The sequence below is a fragment of the Podarcis muralis genome, chromosome 2 (genome assembly GCF_964188315.1).
Source record: "Podarcis muralis chromosome 2, rPodMur119.hap1.1, whole genome shotgun sequence".
In the NCBI taxonomy this organism is placed as follows: domain Eukaryota; kingdom Metazoa; phylum Chordata; class Lepidosauria; order Squamata; family Lacertidae; genus Podarcis; species Podarcis muralis.
The window spans coordinates 122,346,548-122,366,362 of NC_135656.1; the positions used below are offsets into that span (position 1 = coordinate 122,346,548).

At 46.5% G+C, this 19,815-nt stretch overlaps 1 protein-coding gene and 1 long non-coding RNA gene across 6 annotated transcripts in view; one reads left to right on the forward strand and one right to left on the reverse strand.

The window, feature by feature from the left end:
* Window positions 1–17,655, reverse strand: part of LOC114592534 (uncharacterized) — a 33,726-nt gene extending 16,071 nt beyond the window's left edge. The window contains exons 1-5 of one of the 3 annotated variants that reach the window (XM_077923113.1): window positions 17,570–17,655; window positions 14,066–14,224; window positions 13,837–13,963; window positions 12,610–12,684; window positions 10,445–11,649 (exon numbers count right to left, since the gene is read on the reverse strand). In XM_077923113.1, the coding sequence (XP_077779239.1) occupies window positions 10,445–11,649; window positions 12,610–12,684; window positions 13,837–13,963; window positions 14,066–14,140 (1,482 nt within the window). In that variant the 5' untranslated portion in view covers window positions 14,141–14,224; window positions 17,570–17,655. Of the gene's footprint in view, window positions 1–325; window positions 507–10,444; window positions 11,650–12,609; window positions 12,685–13,836; window positions 13,964–14,065; window positions 14,225–17,569 lie in introns of those variants that run through there. The other 2 variants (XM_077923112.1, XM_028720726.2) reach the window with 2 other exon arrangements.
* On the forward strand, window positions 610–7,174 carry LOC114592672 (uncharacterized). Of its 3 annotated transcripts, none has more exons than XR_013391666.1 (3): window positions 610–750; window positions 3,521–3,708; window positions 5,595–7,174. It is a non-coding gene; the product is annotated as an uncharacterized LOC114592672 (long non-coding RNA). The 3 variants fall into 3 exon arrangements; XR_013391667.1 differs by having other exon boundaries at window positions 610–698; XR_013391665.1 differs by lacking the exon at window positions 610–750 and having other exon boundaries at window positions 1,605–3,708.
* Window positions 17,656–19,815: the final 2,160 nt, after the last annotated feature.

Here is a 19,815-nt window from a genome sequence, read left to right on the forward strand (position 1 = left end):
AAAAGGTTGGGAAACACTGAGATAGATGATAGATAGGAGGAGCAGGCAAGCCCCACTTTGCACAATCAATCACATGACACGGCTCCCCCCCCCTATTTGAATGGCAATGCCCATCCACTTGGGTTAGTGGTAGCGGTCCCCTCAAATATTTTATGGGGGGCATCGAAGGGACCCCCCAGGACCTGGCTCCTCTGGGTGGGGTGGAGAGACGACACTTTTCAGCTGGGTGGCCTGGATCAACGTCCCGGGGGGGGGGCGCTCCTTCCTGCTATTCTCCCATTCTCGCCCCCCAAAAACCCCTCCCCCCACAGCAATGCAAAATTACCCCCAAATATGTTGCACCTCTTTCCCTTCTTCCTGCTCCTCTTCCGGGGAAAGCGGGTTGAGACCCATCCCCGCCTCTCGAGTAGCCGGAGGTCATTGAGCCAGAGGGAAGGGTGAAGATCTCCCTCTCCCTGCGAGCAGAAATCGGTGGAAACCACAGTCTGCTCCCACCCGCAGATCACAAGCTGGGAGGGGCGGCTCTGTCTTCGTAGCTCTATGGGCCGCCGCGTTCGAAAGGGAACCCGAAGTGTCATGAGAACTGAGAACTGCCATGGTTCTCAAAGCTGCAGGAAGCGCTGTTCGGAGGCTGTTTCCAAGCCGGGGGGGGGGGGGAGAAGGAAGAGGGAATCCTAACCCCTCCACTTTTTTTCCTGGTAGGGGAAACTTGTACTGAGGGGGAGGCCGGTTTCTGGGGAGGACAAAGAGGTAAAGGCGCAGATGGGGGGGGGGGGAGAGAATGATGATAAGCGGGGGGAGGCAGGATGGGGGATCTGATCCATGCAATGTACATGCAACTAAAAAGTTGCATTTTTTGCATCGCGCAACATTTTTTGCATTGCACAATTCTTATTTTTTTGCATTGCACAAAATTGATTGACACCCACCCCCTCTGCAGTTTCCTGCACGGGATGAGCGGGAGGACTAGCCTTGTTGCGGAGGGAAATGGCTTTAGTTGAACTGGGTGAGAGAAGGACAAGCTCTTTCCCACCCCCGACCAACGACGAGCAAAAACAAAAGGACGGCGAAGAGACCCCCCCCCCTTCCTAGGTATCCACGCTTCATGATAGGCTCTTCTTGACACCCCCCACCCCTGTGGATCAACCCTCTGCAATACAGAAATTTGCAGCTGTCCCTTACGGGGATCGAACCTGCAACCTTGGCATTATTGGCCTACCTAGGTGCTTCAGAGAATGGGGCAGTTTTAATCTGTTTCAGCATTTTGACTTTTGTATATTGTAAAGTACTGTTGTATGTCCCCCACCCCACCCCCATTCTACTTGGCTGTCCTGGCATCTGCCAAAGAACCCTGGGAACTGTAGTTTAATAACAACAACAACAATAATTTATTTGTACCTCGCCCATCTGGCTGGGTTTCCACAGCAACTCTGGGCGGCTTCCAACAAAGACTAAGAATACACTAAGATGTCACACATTAAAAACTTCCCTGAACAGGGCTGCCTTCAGATGTCTTCTGAATGTCACGTAGTTGTTTATCTCTGTGACATCTGGTGGGAGGGTGTTCAACAGGGCGGGTGCCACTACCAAGAAGGCCCTCTGCCTGGTTCCCTGTAACTTGGCTTCTCACAATGAGGGAACTGCCAGAAGGCCCTCAGCGCTGGACCTCAGCGCCCTGAATGAACAATGGGGATGGAAATGCTCCTTCAGGTATTCTAGGCCGAGGCTGTTTAGGGCTTTGAAGGTCAACACCAACACTTTGAATTGTGCTCAGAAACATACTGGGAGCCAATGTAGGTCTTTCAAGATGCGGACTTGGGTTGTGCCCTTATCTCACATTACAGGCCGAGGGAGCCGACATTTGTCCATAGACAACTTCCAGGTCATGAGGCCAGCATGATTAAGCCGCTTCTGGCGAATCAGAGCAGCACACGGAAACGCCGTTTACCTTCCCGCCAGAGCAGTACCTATTTATCTGCTTGCACTTGATGTGCTTTTGAACTGCTAGGTGGGCAGGAGCTGGGACCGAACAATGGGAACTCACCCCGTTGCTGGGATTCGAACTGCCAACCTTCCGATCGGCAGCCCCTAGGCTCAGTGGTTTAGACCCGCGTCCCAAGGCTGGGCTTTTCTCTCTGGCCAGCTACGAAGGGGGGGGGGGAAACATTTCCTCAGGATTGGCCTCATCGGAGCAGGGGCATGCAGCTGTCAAAATCTCCACCTTGCCGTAGTCTCATTGCTGAGCCGCAATGTTCAGAGCTCAGTGGAGTGAGACCAGCCAACTCGACGAGTCTCTGAGGTGCTAGCATCCAAAGTCAGGTCCAGACCTAGGGCCGGACGAACAGCAATCCACATGGTCAGATGGTCCAGGGGTCATGGAATCCAATGTTCATAGTGATAAGGGTCAAAGCGAGCAGGAAGCAGCAAGGTAGGGCCAGAAACTGTAAGCGTTGTTTCCAGCATCTGACTGCTGCTTGATGCTCTGTGGCAAGGCCATCTGGAAGAGCTTTACCTTTATGCCCTATGTATAACCATGTACCCTAACAATGCATAATTGTTAATGTTAGAAGTGCCTAAAATCTTAAGAATCAAAGTCTCTCTCTGCCCTGTTGCTGTGCTTGCAGAAAGCAAATAAATATTTAGCTACTTCTGCGTTCTGTAGGGAACATTCCTCAGGCTGTTTCTTCGGCTCACGAAAATAGCACGAGACGGTCACGCCGACCTGAGAAACAGGAAATTGGATGTTTGCCACATAACATAAGGCATCTGCCTGATAACAGAAGGGGGGATTTTGGCTTCAACTGCCAAAGGGTTTTCCCCCTCTTTCTGCTAGTTTGCTGAAAATAGGGTAAAGGCCGTTATTTCTTATGCACATACCGGTATATGGAAAAGCAGAAGTAATCTTTACATGGACATAGGAAGGGCTGCACCCATGTTCATTGGTTTGATTTTGCTGCAGTATGTGAATATGTAATGTTTAATGCTGTTTGGAATAAGGTATATAAACCTAAAGTCCCTAGGGCTCTGGGCCCAGGCTCTGGAAATTATTCCTCTGGGTCTTTATTGCTCAGCAATAAATTTTTACTTTCTTTTTCTCCACTGCTGTGTCTGTCGATTCTTGAGCCTATCTTGAATGGGTAACAGGTATTCCTTATCTCCTTGCAACAGTTCTGCAGTTCTCATCAGTGCCTTCTCCTCTGAGTCCTTGAAGGCTGGTCAGCTGAAGGTGGAGTCTCTCTGCCTTCTCCTCGTTCAGGCTGCTGTTCAGCAGGCAAAGTGGACTCCTGGCCCATGGTACTCTGCAGATTTACAAACTGCCATTTGAACCAGTTTGCTGCCTCCTGGAAAGCTGTATTGTTGTCTTCAGAGGTTTCCATAGGGCGTGGAAATAGGAAAGAGAAGAACTCCAGAGGTGATGAATGAAGAGAAGCAGGTCGTTGGTTTTGACTGCTGATCAGATCATTGGTCCCTGCCTTGAACTCCTAACACATTTCCCTTCTTCCTTCTTTCCCCCAAACAGGCAAAGGACAGGAGAAAAAGTTGTCATCAGAAACAGGCAAGCAGAAACCAGGAAAAGAGGCGTCCGGGAATAGAAAGGGACTGATAAGGACAGAAAGAAACAAGTCAGAGAAGAAATCGTGTACTCTTCAGGGTCCTGATTCTTATGAACGCTCAATCCCACAGAAAAACAACAAAGGGAAAGAAAAGGTGAAGTATCCAGTGGGGAGGGAAATATTGAAAAAGAAGTTATTTGACTTCCCTATAAAATTCCATCAATGCCCCTATAGTTTTCAGTGCTTTAGATTTTACTGTTTCATATGTCATTTCCATGAAAGGGTTTCCACTAATAAGAACATCCAGATATCTAAAAATGTGGGTTTGGTTTGTTCTATGGCTTGCTGGTCTAAGAACCATGTATGTCTACCAAAAACCACAATATTGGTCTTAGAATAGTTTATGGATAAACATCCCTGCTTGCAATTCACACTAAGCACGTTCAATAGATTTTTGAAGACCCAGCCGCGGGAGGGAGAGAAACACCAGATTATGAATTTCAGTAGGGACAAATGTAAGGTTCTACACTTAAGCAGGAAGAACCAGATGCAAAAATATAGGATGGTGGATACTTGACTTACTAGCAGTACATGTGAAAAGGATCTAGGGCAGGCATGTCCAAAGTCCATTTCAGGGGCCTAATCTGGCCCACTGGTCACTTTAATCTGGCCCCTGTGGAAGTTTATTTTCTGGGGTAAAATCCTAAAAAAAGCTCTCTCTGGCCCTCTTTGAAAAAAGTTTGGACACCCCTGGGGGTCTTGGTGGACCACAAGCTTAACACGCTATTCTAGGCTGCATCAACAGAAGCCTAGTGTCCAGATTAAAGGAAGTAATAGTACTGCTCTATTCTGCCTTCGTCAGACCACACTTGGAATACTTTGTCCAATTCTGGGCACCACAATTTAAGAAGGATGTTGACAAGCTGGAACATGTGCACAGGAGGGAAACCAAGATGATCAAAGGTCTGGAAACAAAGCCTTATGAGGAACAGTTGAAGGAGCTGGGTATATTTAGCCTGGAAAAGAGGAGCCTGAGAGATAATAGCCATTTCCAAATATCTTAAGGGCTGTCACATGGAAGAGGGAACGTACTTGTTTTCTCCTGCTCTAGAGGGTAGGACTTTCTGACATTAAGAGCTGTTCAGCAGCGGAATGGGCTTCCACAAGAGCGGGTAGACTCTCCTTCGTTGGAGGTTTTTAAGCAGAGGTTGGATGGCCATCTGTCATGGATGCTTTAGCTGAAATTCTTGCATTGCAGAGGGTTGGACTAGATGACCGCTGGGTCCCTTCCGGTTCTAAGATTCTATGATCTGCATACACCAGAATACTGATATTTGGGGTACAGTGGTGCCTCGCAAGACGAAATTAATTCGTTCTGTGAGTTTTGTCGTCTTGCAATTTTTTTGTCTTGCGAAGCACGGTGTCGGGAAAGTTTTGGAAAAGCTTCAAAAATCACCAAAGTCTTCAAAAACCTCAAAAAAGGCTACCACACCGCGTTCTATGAGTTGCTCCTCGAAGTCAAGTCGCAACTGTATTAACGGTGTTAAGAAAAAGGAAACAAACTTGCAAGACGTTTCCATCTTGCGAAGCAAGCCCATAGGGGAAATCGTCTTGCGAAGCAGCTCAAAAAACAAAAAACGAGTTTTTTGTCTTGCGAGGTACCACTGTATGTTAAAAAGGGGGTGTATGGGGTGGTACCTCTCGTGGGGGACACGTCATGCTCCTTCTCAGGTAGTTGGTCCAATCTTGGTCCCCAACCTGCACTCAGCTCTCACCTGTGGCTCCTAGAAACTGCCAGCAGGCGACAGCAGTCACACCCTGGGAAACGGCTTCGACTGGCTGGCTAAACCAGGTGAGGGTAGCTGATGGGTATCAAACCCCTGGCAAGCTGGGGACTTCCCCTGCATGCGAAAACGGGCTCTGGTAGATTGAGCAGACAGGATCACGAGTGAAGTGAGGGGCAGATGGGGCTCACCCAGCTGGAAAAGGGAGCCCATCTAGGAGAAGGAAGTCTGATCCTTAACCTCCATTGCCTTGCAGGGTATCTTCAGGAGAGGAAAAGGCTACACAAATCCAGAGTGGAGTTCGTAAGATGATGCCTCGTATGCTTTCTTCCAGAAACTCCTGCAGCCAAGCTGGTGCCAAACATCTTCTCGACTGTCTTGCCAGAGTGGTGCATGCTCTGGTTATCTCCAGCTTGGACTACTGCAATGCGCTCTCCGTGGGGCTACCTTTGAAGGCGACCTGGAAACTACAACTAATCCAGAATGCGACAACTAGACTGGGGAATGGGAGTGGCTGCCAAGACCATATAACACCAGTCCTAAAAGATCATCCCTGGCTCCCAGTATGTTTCCAAGCACAATTCAAAGTGTTGGTGCTGACCTTTAAAGCCCTAAACGGCCTTGGCTCAGTATACCTGAAGGAGCATTTACTCCCCCATCGTTCAGGCCGGACACTGAGGTCCAGCTCAGAGGGCCTTCTGGCGGTTCCCTCCCTGCGATAAGTGAAGCTACAGGGAACTAGGCAGAGAGCCTTCTCGGTAGTGGTGCCCGCCCTGCGAAACATTCTCCCATCAGATGTCAAGGAAATAAACAACTATCTGACTTTTAGAAGACATCTGAAGGCAGCCCTGTTTAGGGAAGTTTTTAATGTTTGATGTTTTATCGTATTTTTAATATTCTGATGGGAACCTCCCAGAGTGGCTGGGGACACCCAGCCAGAAGGGCGGGGTATAAAAAGTAGAGCTGTTCTGAACAGAGCACTTTCCTACTATAAAGGCAAAGGGACCCTTGACAGTTAAGTCCAGTTGCAAACGACTCTGGGGTTGCAGCGCTCATCTCGCTTTACAGGCCAAGGGAGCCAGCGTTTGTTCTCAGACAGTTTTTCTGGGTCATGTGGCCAGCATGACTGAGCCGCTTCTGGCACTTTGATGTGCTTTTGAACTGCTAGGTGGTCAGGAGCTGGAACCGAACAACGGGAGCTCACCCCATCACGGCACAGTGGTTTAAACCACAGCGCCACCCATCTCCCTTCCTACTATATGCATTGGAATTTTAAACAGGGACATTTGAGAGGGATCAGTGGAGGAGACTGAAGATAGAGAGCTGGCATCTTTGGCGGGAATGCCCCAAATCCAACTATTCTAGACAACGATCATATAAGAAATATGCAAAATAACTAAGCAAGTATTAGAAGTCACCCTACTAAACATCTTCCAAGACAATAATGCCCACTCACATCATAAAAAGCTCATAGCCCACTGTCACGGGACTGCCAAGGAACGCCTTTGAGTCGGGGGTATAGAGTCAGAGTGGGAACAGTCAGAAGGAGACAGAAAGGAAGTGACGGAAGGGGAAGAGGGAGAGAGCCAGGAGGCGGGAAGGCTCTCTGATGCTGAAGCAGAGCCCCAGCACCGCACAGGGAGCTCAGGAACAGACGGAGAGCCTATGCAAAGGAGAAGGTTAAAGCGCAGGGATCAGAGACGTCCCATGAAGTTCCCCCGCCTTTTCTATTGGAGAAGCAGGAGAAGACCACTCCCCGAATCTGAACTGGATGATTCAGATGCATGATTGTACTGTGCTGCTTGTACATATGTAAAATAAAGAACTGTAAATATCTCTCTGAGTGAGCAGAGGGTGCTTATTGCGAAGAGCACACACAAACCATCACACCCACCTACTCTCAGCAGCCAGAAACAACATAGCAAGACACTGGAGAGACCTGTCAGGAACAAGCATGGACCAATGGTACTATATAGTATGGGAAACAGCCTTATTAGAAAAACTAACCAATAAACTGAAACTGACACAGGGACGAATGGAAGAAGACGCCGTCATCCCGGTATGGCTCCCCTTTATCGCATACACAGCCCAACAAGACAATGACAAGAATCCGCCAACAGCATACGAATCAATATGGTTAACCTGATTCAAAAACACCCGTCCACCCCACTCACACATGAAAACAAAGTTCACCACAGCCAATCACACACAACCATACGCTAAGCCAACTCCAACCTCTCACCACCAAAGGAACACAAGCGAATGGTAAAGAGATCCTGCACAAGTCACGCCGACACAAAATCCCACATATACATTAAGTAGAAGCATTGCCACCCGACCCCACCCCCACTCACCACTCCCCCTTTTCTTCCTAATGCATCACTAATGTCTCCACAAATGAAACTGATCTGTAGAAAATGGATCTTGAAAAAAGAAACATTGCACATGCTTTTGTAAACCAGTAAATCTTTAATAAAATATGTTAACGAAACAAAAAAACAACAACAGGTGGTTGTTTGAGCTGTTTGGAGGCTTGATGGTGAGCCGGTTTGTGGCTGTGTGCTCCGCTAGAGCCCGCGGTCCGAGGGGTAGAAGCTACTGCTGAGAAGCAGCCACGTTGAAAGAGGAAGTTGAGGGAAGGAGTTGGAAACCATCAGCAGATATACTTAGCTGATTGCAGCTTCCAGGAGCTTGTGAACAGGGGAATTTGTGAGGGTGTTTGGTGGGGGATTTGAGGGCAAGGCTTGCAGTGCTGCCTCAGAATGCATGTGGGGCATAGGAAGGTGAGGGAGCTGCTGCAAGGACTTGCCAGACTTGTGCCACGTTTATCTTCCTGCCGAAGAATGTGCAAAAGCACACCTGTCACAAGTATAAATTGGTTGCCTTGCTGGAAGAGAAGGTACAGCAACTTGAGGTCCACCTCGTTGCCAGACTTCGAGCTTTGGGGCAAGATGTGGAGTCCCTTGACGGAGCTGAGTGGACTGTGCTGGAACACCAACTTGGATAGGTGCCCCTACAGAGGTGGAAGATCACCCATAGCAGGAGACAAGATGCCTGGAGGTACGTGGCACAGAAGGACGACTGTCAGGAGCCAGGCCGAGTCATTGGAGCTGCAAAATCAATTCCACGCCCTCACTTCGGACACAGTTTCTGGGCCGCAGGAGCTAGGACAGCAGTTGCTGACCTCAGAATGCACCAAGGTGGCTTCGAAAGGTACAGTGCCCAGAATGATTTCTGCCACACACACACCAGAGGAGGAGATTGACTTAGAGGAGTCATTTTTCATTCTGGATCTAAACCCTTCAGATCGAAGGCTACTGATTGTGGATGCTCTGACAACTCATATATTCTAAAACTTTAAACAACAAATCCCAGGAAACCTTATCAAATACTTTCTCAACATCAAACATTAAAGCCGCTTGTTTTTGTTGATGTGTGAGCAGCCACAGTGAATACAAAAATTCTGCCACTCCGCAGAGGTGAAAGAGACACTGCTGGTGTCTCCCTACTGAGGTGGACAGAGGCAGCAGTGTGCGGAGGAAACAGAATGTCCCGGGAGGTGTGTTCGTCTTCCAGGTGCATAAATTCAAGATTTGGCAGAGAAGTTGCCAAGTCTTATAAAGCCCACTGGTCAACTACCCGTTCCTTCTTATCCGCAACACACAGCCATCAACATTTAACAAGGGACTCTGGGCAGGAAGCTGAAAGGCTTTTGGGCACAGGTGGTGTGTTCATCATTTCTTCCTATTGAGGGCTGTAGCCCAGGGAGAGAGAGGAAAATACTGGAAATAAACCACTGGCCGTGCAAGCAGTGCCGTCAGGAAGGGTTTGGCTTAAGCAAAATCCCACCAAGACTTTGGTTGCAGAAGTCCTGGAAGGTGGCCATCACAGTCACCTGACTTGAACTCCATAGAAAACCTCTGGTGGGATCTGAAAAGGGCGGTTGAGGCATGCAAAATATTACTGAACTGGAGGCCATTGCTCATGAGATTCTTCAGCTGCCAGAAGCCGCTGTCTGGCTACGCATCTCATTTGCAGCAGGTCATGGGAGCCAAAAGCTGCTCTACTAAGTGCTAAAGATCCTTGACATTAAGTGTTTGAATAATAGTGAGACTGGATAAGCCAGTGTAAGTTGCACTGTCAGCGGAATTTGGGGAAACCATTGGAAACATCCGTTGTGTTGAGTTTTTTCAATTGCCTCTCTTTGATTTGCTCATGGCAAACAGCTGAAAGTCTGTAAATTTTGATAATGAACCCGTTTTGCAATGGAGGTTGAATAATGTCAATTGCAACTGCATTTAGAGGGAAACAACTGTGTAGAAGAAACTGAAAAATTGGATGATGCCTTCCGAGAACAGATGACCAAACATTTAAAAAGGAGATATCGTAGTCATTGGAGACTTGAGCTACCCCAAACTCTGTTGGAACTCAAATTCTTCCAAGAATTCACCCATTGCATTGCTATTTCATTTCCCAGATGATAGAAGGAACAACAAAGAGATTGTTTATCTTGGACCTGATGCTCACCAAAAGAGAGGAACTGGTTGAAGTACTGGGAAACTTGGGAGGAAGTGATCATGTCCTCCTGAGTTTTATGACACACTAGCAAGGAAAAGCTGAGTGTAGTCAGACATGCACTCTGGGCTTTAAGAAGGCCAATTTCAAAAAGCTTAAGGAGCGCCAAGAGGAAGGGAGTCTAAAGTGGATGGGCGTTCCAAACGAGACAGGAACATGGTATGGCTTAGAGATCAGCTGAGAATTAACAAGGGCATGTATAAGAAATGGAAGTTGAAGGGTGAATGTCAGGCGGGCTAAAGCTCAGGCTTGCAAGAGAGCTAAACATAATAATAAAGGTTTCTTCAGCTATGTTCAAAGCGAGAGGAAGAATAAGCAAGTCGTAGGTCCTCTCTGTGAAGAAGACTGAGAAATACTATTGACTAAGGGAAGGCAGAACTGCTCAACGCCAACTTTGCCTCTGTCTTCACCCCAAAGGAAAGCAGTGCCAAACCTGGCGACAACAAAATAAATAATGTAAGGAAGGAGCTGCAGCCCAAGATAGAAAAAGAGGTGGTTCTATGTTTTTTATGATTTCTTCTTTGTGTGGATTCTTTGATGCTTAGTAAGGTCACCATTCCCACTGAAGCTCTTTCCGCACTCTGTACATTTAAACGGTTTCTCCCCTGTGTGTGTTCTTTGATGTAAAGCAAGGTGAGCACTTTGACTAAAGCTCTTTCCACACTCCTTGCATAGGAACGGTTTTTCCCTTGTGTGGATTCTTTTATGCTTAGTAAGGTCACCAGACCCACAGAAGCTTTTTCCACACTCCGTACATTTAAATGGTTTCTCCCCTGTGTGTGTTCTTTGATGTAAAATAAGGTGAGCTTTCTGACTAAAGCGTTTTCCACACTCCTTGCATAGGAACGGTTTTTCCTTTGTGTGGATTTTTTGATGCTTGATAAGGCCATCACCCCCACTGAAACTCTTTCCGCACTCTGGACACTTAAACTGTTTCTCCCCTGTGTGTGTTGTTTGATGCTGAGCAAGGTCACCACTCCCACTGGAGCTCTTTCCACACTCCAAAGATTTGAATTGTTTCTCCCCTGTGTATGTTCTTTGATGAAAAGTAAGGTGAGCTCTTTGAGTAAAGCCCTTTCCACACTCCATGCATTTGAAGGGTTTCTCCCTCGTGTGGATTCTGAGATGCTTAGAAAGGTCACCGCTTCCAGTGAAACCTTTTCCACACTCCATACACTGAAACGGTTTCTCCCCTGTATGTGTTCTTTCATGTAAAGTAAGGTGAGCGCTCTGACTAAAGCATTTTCCACACTCCATGCACCTGAACGGTTTCTCCCTTGTGTGGATTCTCTGATGCTTAGAAAGGTCACCACGTCCAGTGAAACTTTTTCCACACTCGGTACATTCAAATGGTTTCTCCCCTGTGTGGATTCTATGATGCATGCTAAGGCTTCCACTATGGCTGAAGCTCTTTCCACACACCGTACATTTAAATGGTTTCACCTCTGTATGAATCCCATGAGTTCGGTAATGCATTTTTAATTGTGATCTATATCTAAATATTTCACCACACTCTGTACATTTGTTTTCTGTGTGATCTTTCTTTGAGACGAGGGGTTCAGGGACATCAATGTCCTGAGAAGCTGTGGATTTCTTTTTTGCTTTCTTTGACTTGTTTCTTTCATGATCTGGGGTTTCTATTTGATTTACAGACATTTCTTTTGATGCTTCGTGTTCTGAGTTTTCTGACGACACCACGGCGGATGTCTCCCCGCAATTGTTCTGCCCACTGCCTGTTTCAGGGGAGGGAGAAAAAGGAAATGTCACTCAAACGGCAAGCAGAGATCTCGTTACGGATTGAGCCCAGTTCTCTGCTTCTCTGATTTTGTCATTTTCAGAGTGGCTGGGGCAACGCAGCCAGATGGGTGGTGTAAAAATAAAATCATCATCATCATCATTACTATGATTAAGCATCTTCCATTTCTTCTCTTCATGCCCAGCTCAATCTGAGGTTAGCTTCTAAATATCCTACAGTCTCAAGACGACAACAACACAAGCCCCTTCCTGTTCTATCTCCCACCTGGTTTCACTAAGCACAGGTGAGTCTGATTTGATGCAATTGGGGTTGGAGGAGATAAGACATGAAAAAGGCTGGGGAGGAGACCAAGCGGGGAACAAAGCGCTCCTCCTTGGTTATGGTTTTGGCTGCGGTCAAAAGACACTTGTAAATTATAGGAGCACAGAAATCTGCCAGGTGCTCAGCCAGTATGTCTTGTTTTTCTTTGATAATTGATAAAGCTTACAAAAAAAATTCTCATTCCAAGGGAAATCTGAGCATCTCTCGCTCTTTCATTTGGGAGGAACATATCACCTGTTGCTCGCTGCCCAATTTGATTCAGGTAACTGGGATTTAATCAGGGTTTACTCAGCTCTGCACCAATGATCATTATTTTCACAATGGTAATGCTGTTATTTTATCACGTTTTTATGTCATTAACCTCATTGATCGTCTTTTCTGATTAAGTTTGATTAAGTTCTATGGAAGAAATGTCTTTTCCATGTGCTGGAATGCTCACCCTTGTACACTAGACTGATACGACTAACTTCCTTAATGTGGCAGAAGTTAAAGAAGGAATCCAGCTGAAAAAGTTAACCGTCAGCTCTGTTTCTGTTGCACAGAAATCAGGTGTAGATTTGTCCTCCAAACAGAGCGAAATTATCACACTTTCAAATCCCTGAGCGAAAACACAACCTACCTGATGTCTCCCCTTCTTTGTCATCCTGGAGAAGCTGCTCTTGCCTTCCTTCCCAGTACGAACTGAGGTCTGATTCTTTCAGGGAAAGAGAGAGCAGTTACTTTGGACCACAAAACATCCAGCCATTCCAGTCAAGCCAAGTCTATGACCTCAAACCCAAGAGGGCCAATTCCGATCCCTTATTGACTAGCAAAAGGGCTCAGCATGAAATGGAGCTCAGCATGAAACCTCTGTTGCAGGGATGATGCTGCAGAACTTAGCAAAGCTAGCTGTCTTGATTTGGACTACCACGGCTCAAAACACAGAAAGCAAAAACCAGCCCCCGGAAGCCAGCCCTTCTTCCTCACCCACAGCAAGCCAAGGCTGTGGGGTACTTCAACTTTACAATTTGAGATGAAGTATTTTCCCATGGAGATTCAAGCCACTGCAACATTTCTGTGTTCACAGAATTGTAGAGTTGGAAGGGACCCCGAGGGTCATTTAGTCCAACCCCCTGCAATGCAGGAATCTTTTGCCTGACGTGGGGCTCAAACCCTTGAACCCTGAGATTTAAGAGCCCCATGCTCTACCGACTGAGCTAATGGAGGAGAGGGAGAATGCTTTTGGAAGCTGAACGTCTGACGGGGCTTCTGAACATTTTGGAAGTTGAACGGACTTCTGGAACGTATTCCATTCGACTTCCGAGGTACCACTGCAATAGTATTAATAATAAATCTTGGGGTTACATGCGAAAGCGGAAGTTTTGCAACCATTTGCTCTTAAGACTTCACCAAATGTATTGGTTTTCTCTGGGAACACCGGGAGCCACAAGTGGGCAAGATGCTCTTAACCATGGGTAGGCAAACTAAGGCCTGGGGGCCGGATCCGGCCCAATCGCCTTCTAAATCCGGCCCGCAAACGGTCTGGGAATCAGAGTGTTTTTACATGAGTAGCATGTGTCCTTTTATTCAAAATGCATCTCTGGGTTATTTGTGGGGCATAGGAATTCATTTTTATTTTTATTTTCAAAATATAGTCCAGCCCCCCACAAGGTCTGAGGGACAGTAGACCGGACCCCTGCTGAAAAAGTTTGCTGACCCCTGTTCTTATCGCTAAGATCCTGCTTGCAGGCTGCCCCACAGACATTTTCTTGGGATGCAGGATACTACCGTGAACAAGACACTGGGCTGGGGGTCACTGGATTGGACCAGTTATTCCTCCACTGAATGCAGAAATAGGTTTCCTTACCCAGAGAGGTCACTGCCTCGTAATTCTCCTCCATGACTTCCCTGTTCAGAGCTCTTTGGCTTGGATCCAGCAGAGCACACTCTTCCTCTGTGAAACGCACGGCCACCTCCTCAAAGGTGACCAGACCCTGGAAGAAGGAGGAAATATTGCTTCTCTTAGATCCCTTCCCTACTCAACATAAAGGGAGGCAGAGTTGCCTCTTCCCTCGTCCCCATTGCTCTTTCCCTACCTGTGGGCGCTGCTTGGCCCCTCTTTCCACTCCATCCCTAAGAAGAGAGGGTCCAGGTTGTGCCTCTGACGCCATTGTGCTGCCCTTGGAAGGAGATGGAGGATAAGGAGGCAGAAACTGGGCTGCACTTCAACGAAGGGAGCAGCTCTCAAGTGGTCCCTGCAGGGGAAAGAAAGGGGAGGGGAAGAATTAAATCAATTCAATTTATATCACGATTTAAATCACGATTTAAATCACTAGTCAGTAAGACTTGATTTAAATCTTTTTTCTTTCTTTTTTTTGCAGAAAGACTCATTCTTGGTGGTATAATCTTAATATTTACAAAAATTACTGATTTGGTTATACTATTAGAAATACATAGACTGATAATTTCCATAATAACAATTTAAACAATTTATGTAACTAAAACAACAACAACAATAATAATAGTAATAATAATAATTTATTCTTCCAACCAAATATTAAAATACAGTAATACATCAAACATTAAAATCTTCCCTAAACAGGGCTGCCTTCAGATTATACCATATGTATCCACGTTTGTTAACTGCTGTGGTTAAACACTTTAAAAAAAACACACCTTAGACTGAGTTATAGCACACATGAAAAACTTAAAACAAATCCTTATTTCCTGATGAATAGCCTTTGGACTAAAATGGAACCTGAAAAGAAAACGATCTTTAGAAAAAGGTTTCCCCTCCAAAACATTTTATTTAAAAAACCCAAATAAAATTTAAAAAAACCCAACCTACGACCCTGAGAGTAAGAGGCCTCATGCTCTACCAACTGAGCTATCCCTGTGCACCCCCCCCAAAAAAAGATGCTCTGCATCCCTGTTCTAACCATTTTACAGTGCTGTTGAGAGAGCAATGTGGAGGTGTTGCATCTTATCCTCAAACTAAATCTCCGGAGTAGCTCTGGACCAGTCTCTTCAATGCAAGAAACAGCAGCAAAACCCCCTGGGGCAGGGTGGTATTTATCCCCCCCCCCAAGTCCAGCTGGGGCAGGGGCATTTTACTTATCTCCCCGATTAAGAACTCAATACAGTGGTACCTCGGGTTACATATGCTTCAGGTTACAGACTCCGCTAACCCAGAAATAGTACCTCGGGTTAAGAACTTTGCTTCAGGATGAGAAGAGAAATCGTGCTCCGGTGGCGCGGCGGCAGCGGGAGGCCCCATTAGCTAAAGTGGTGCTTCAAGTTAAGAACAGTTTCAGGTTAAGAACGGACGTCCGGAACGAATTAAGTACTTAACCCGAGGTACCACCGTAGTTTAGTATGGCAGCACAATTAATTATTGAGGCCGGAGGAACATCGCCCGGCTGTGAGTGCGAAGGCTGCTCCCTGCAAGGCCCCTCCACCTGGCCTAGGGGGCAGGGCCCACACTCACCAGCCCCACTGAAGAGGCCCCTCATGAGGCCAGAGGAACATCACCTGGCTATCGTTAGATTGGTTTAATATGCTGTAAACCGCTTTTGAGATTTTCATTTAAAAATATTAAGCGGTATATAAATATTTATTTATTGAATTTGCATACTGCCCTAAATCCGCAGGTCTCGGGGGAGTTACAGCATAAAATCACAAAAATACATAACAAAAAACCCCCAAAAACAATCCAATAAACGCCCCCTTCCCCAACATAATTTAACAGGAACTTTGGAACTCCCTGCCTATGGATATCAGAGGCGCCTTCCCTGCATTTCAGTCAAGCCTACCAGATGTTCAGAAAGTTTGTATGAGTTTAAATTTGCTGTAGTCTATTTTGCTGTGGTTTTAACTGTTTCCATGTTTGAAATGATTGTTGTGATTTTTTTCTTAAGTGATAATTTTACGGTGTTTTCTTTTTTCTTTGTAAACTGCCTTGGGGTCCCCCCCCCTAAAACCAAGAGGTTTATAAATTATGTTAAATGAAGAAATCTCCTCCTCTTGACTCTTTGTCAAAGGAATCTCACTTGGCCAGTTTGCCATTGTCTTATTACTCACAGGCTATTATCTCCTCCAAAGGCCATTTCTATTCTTTTGAGTTGGGGGCTACAAAAGCAGAGCAGGAAACCCTCTGCTTCCTTCCTCTGTAACAAAGATTTACCTCCCCCACCCCCACCAACAAGACCTGGGTTGATCTCTACAGAGAGGTGAAGGCAGCTCCAGAGAGGATCTGTTCTAGGTTTGGAAAAGGGCACCTCCGAGGGTCATCTAGTCCAACCCCTGCGATGCAGTAATCTCAGCTAAAGCATGCATGGCAGAGGGCAGAATCTATGGATTCCCAGAGGGAAAAGGGGGACGGGGGTCCCCTGTTTTCCACTCGTCATAACAACATCTCAACTAGGGCCAGGGCCTTTTCAGTACTGGCCCCGACTTGGTGGAACGCTCTGTCACGAGAGACCAGGGCCCTGCGGGACTTGACATCTTTCCACCGGGCCTTTGGTTTGGACTCAGTCTGACCCTTCTGTTTCCCTCCCCTTATGGTTTTGATCTATGGGCTACTTATAAAATGAGGCTGCATTTTAAATTACATTTTAACCTGTATTTTAAATTTGTTTTGTGTCTATGTTAAATTATGTTTTTACTGTAATTTTACTGGTGTTAGCCGCCCTGAGCCCGGCTCTGGCCGGGGAGGGCGGGGTATAGATAAAACTTATTATTACTATTACTATTATTATTATTATTATTATTATTATTATTATTGAGAGCCAATGGCCTATCTAGCCCAGCACCCAATTCTCACAGAAGCCAACAAGATGCCCGTGGGAGACAAGAAATCCAGGATTCGAACACAAGGTCACTCTCCCTTCCTGCTGTTTCCAACAGCTGGCATTCAACGTGAAACACCAGAGCACAACCTCCCAGGCTGGCAGCCTTATTTATAGACCATGAGTTTGTCTCATTTCTCTTTCAAAGCCACCCAAGGGTGGCCCATCGCTGCCCCCCTCCCTGGGGGCAGGGAGCGAGTTCCACAGTCTGATTTTGCACTGCATGGAGCTGATCAAAGAACCACAGAGTTGGGAGGGATCGCCACCGCCCAGGGTCATCTAGTCCAACCCCCTGCAATGCAAGAATAGGCAGCCTGTCCCACAGGGGGGTGGGGATCGAACCTGCAACCTTGCTCTTATCAGCACCCCCCTCTAACCAACTGGGATGCTTTAGCTGAGATTCGTGCATCCCAGCGGGTCAGACTAGATGGCCCTTGGGGGTCCCCTCCCGTTTCTACGATTCCTGAAACTTCCAACTTGCAGCTTTTTTTGCGGGGGGGGGGGGGAATCCACCAGTTCTAGCACTGCGGGAGAGGGAGAAAAACTTTTTCCCCTCCGCGCCATGCTCGGTTATGCAAACTTCTCTAAACTGCAAAGTCCCAACACGTGTCGACCTTTTTTTCACTCCCCCACCTCCCAAATTTTTCCCCCCTCCCTCCTCCTCTCCCGGCTGCCCGGTTTGCAGATTCGGCATGGGGAGGGATGCAAATATCCCCCAGCCACCCATCATATCTCCCCCCAAATATGTTGCACCTTTCTGAATTCTTCCCTCTGCAGCCACCTCGCCTCCTTAGCAAAGTCTCTCCTCCGCGTGTGGCTGCAGAGACCAACGCCCCCCCCCCGCCCCGTTCCCAGATAATAGCCCCTCCCGCCTCCTCTGAAACTTCCTGTCTCTCTAGGAAGCCGAGCTCCTCGTCCCACGTTGGGGAAGGAATGGCCATGGGTTCCCATACCTGTGCGGGCAACCTGAACGGGATCCTGAAGTGTTCCATAGAATCCTAGAATTGGAAGGGACCCCCAAAGTCATCTAGTCCAACTCCCCCCCCCTGCAATGCAGGACTGTTCCACCCAAGTCTGGGCTTGAAACTACCACCCTGGCCATGAAGAGTCTCTTTTAGGTATACATAATTGATCAGTGTTATGTACTGAGTTGAATAGGATCCAAACTGCAGCAGTCTGATTGGTCCTAGAACAATAGGATCCAAAAGGCAGCAGTCTGATTGGTCCTAGAACAATAGGATTCAGAATGCAGCAGTCTGATTGGTCCTAGAACAATAGGATTCAGAATGCAGCAGTCTGATTGGTCCTAGAACAATGCAGCAGTATGATTGGTTGGCAGGAACTACCCAATCATGCTCCAGATAGAAGTGAATCCACAACCTGATTGGCTTACAGTAGAATTCCGGAATTAGCCAATCATGTGCAGCCCACTGTGTAAATAATGTATACAAAGCAGATACTTTGAGGGGACATTCATTCATTCCTCCTCACCACTATGAGCTGAATAAAGAGCATGAAATCACTTTGCGACTCTGAGTATATTTCAATCAGGTTGCCGTATTTCAAAAAGTTAAGATCTGGATAATAATAATAATAATAATAATAATAATAATAATAATAATAATAATAATTTTATTTGTACTCCGCCCTCACCGGCTGGAGCTGGGCTCAGGGCAGCTAACATCATAAAACTAACACAGTATAGGTAAAGGAAAAGGGACCCCTGACCATTAGGTCCAGTCGTGACCGACTCTGGGGTTGTGGCGCTCATCTCGCTTTACTGGCCGAGGGAGCTGGCGTACAGCTTCTGGGTCATATGGCCAGCAGGACTAAGCCGCTTCTGGCGAACCAGAGCTGCGCACGGAAACGCCGCTTACCTTTCCGCCGGAGTGGTATCTATTTATCTACTTGCACTTTGACGTGCTTTCGAACTGCTAGGTTGGCAGGAGTAGGGACTGAGCAAAGGGAGCTCACCCCGTCACGGGGATTCGAACCACCGACCTTCTGATCGGCAAGCCCTAGGCTCTGTGGTTTAACCCACCGCGCCACCCGCGTCCCTTAACACAGTATACAAAGAACATAAAAACAGGCAATCAATTAATTAAAATACATCTCAACATTAATTCAGAACAAATTAAAATCTGGACAGACGGCAGTCCACAGGTAAAATTGAGAGTGGGATACATGGGTGTAGCCAGGATTTGGGGGGGGGGGCGCAGAACCTCAGTTTGCTATGTATTTTTTTATATTTTTATTGATTTATAGGAAGGGCTTGGCTATGCCTATATCCGGACACAAAAATTGTTAAGCTTTTCTTAAGCAAAATCACGCACAAACAAAAACAGCCATTTACTTCCAAAATGGCTACCATATGCCTAGGTTTTCCCTGACATTTAAAACGGAAATGCTGCCCAGACACCATTTTTGGTGGACGGACCCTGGCTATGTCCGGGAAATACCAGAAGTATGGCAGCCCTACTAGTGAACAGAAAAAAATGTTTATGTAAGCTACCCCGGTTGCAATTAAAATTAATGGAATACTGTATGCAGAAATGGCAAAAATCACTGGAAGGATACGAAATCATGGAGAGAGACTTTTTAAAAATAGAATGGGGGGAAATTATTGACTGTTTGGCGGCACAATGTAAACAAATTAAAACATCAGCAGGACTGATAGAAACCCGTGCAGTAAGAGACAAGGGAAGGGAAATAAGGGGAAATTTGCAAATATATTTGAATCGGATATGCAGTGATAAAAAGATATGAAATTAGTATCCTCCACAGAAAGGCGGGGAGGAAAATCGAGAGGAAGGTAAATTAGATTTGTAAAGATTGTTTTCCTTGTTTTGTAAAAGCTGTAAATGAAAAAAACAAAATGAAATTAAGAGTCTAATGCTCTACCAACTGAACTAAATAAAAATAAAAATTATTTAAAAAATTTATTTGTACCCCGCAAATCTGGCTGGGTTTCCCCAGCCACTCTGGGTGGCTTCCAACAA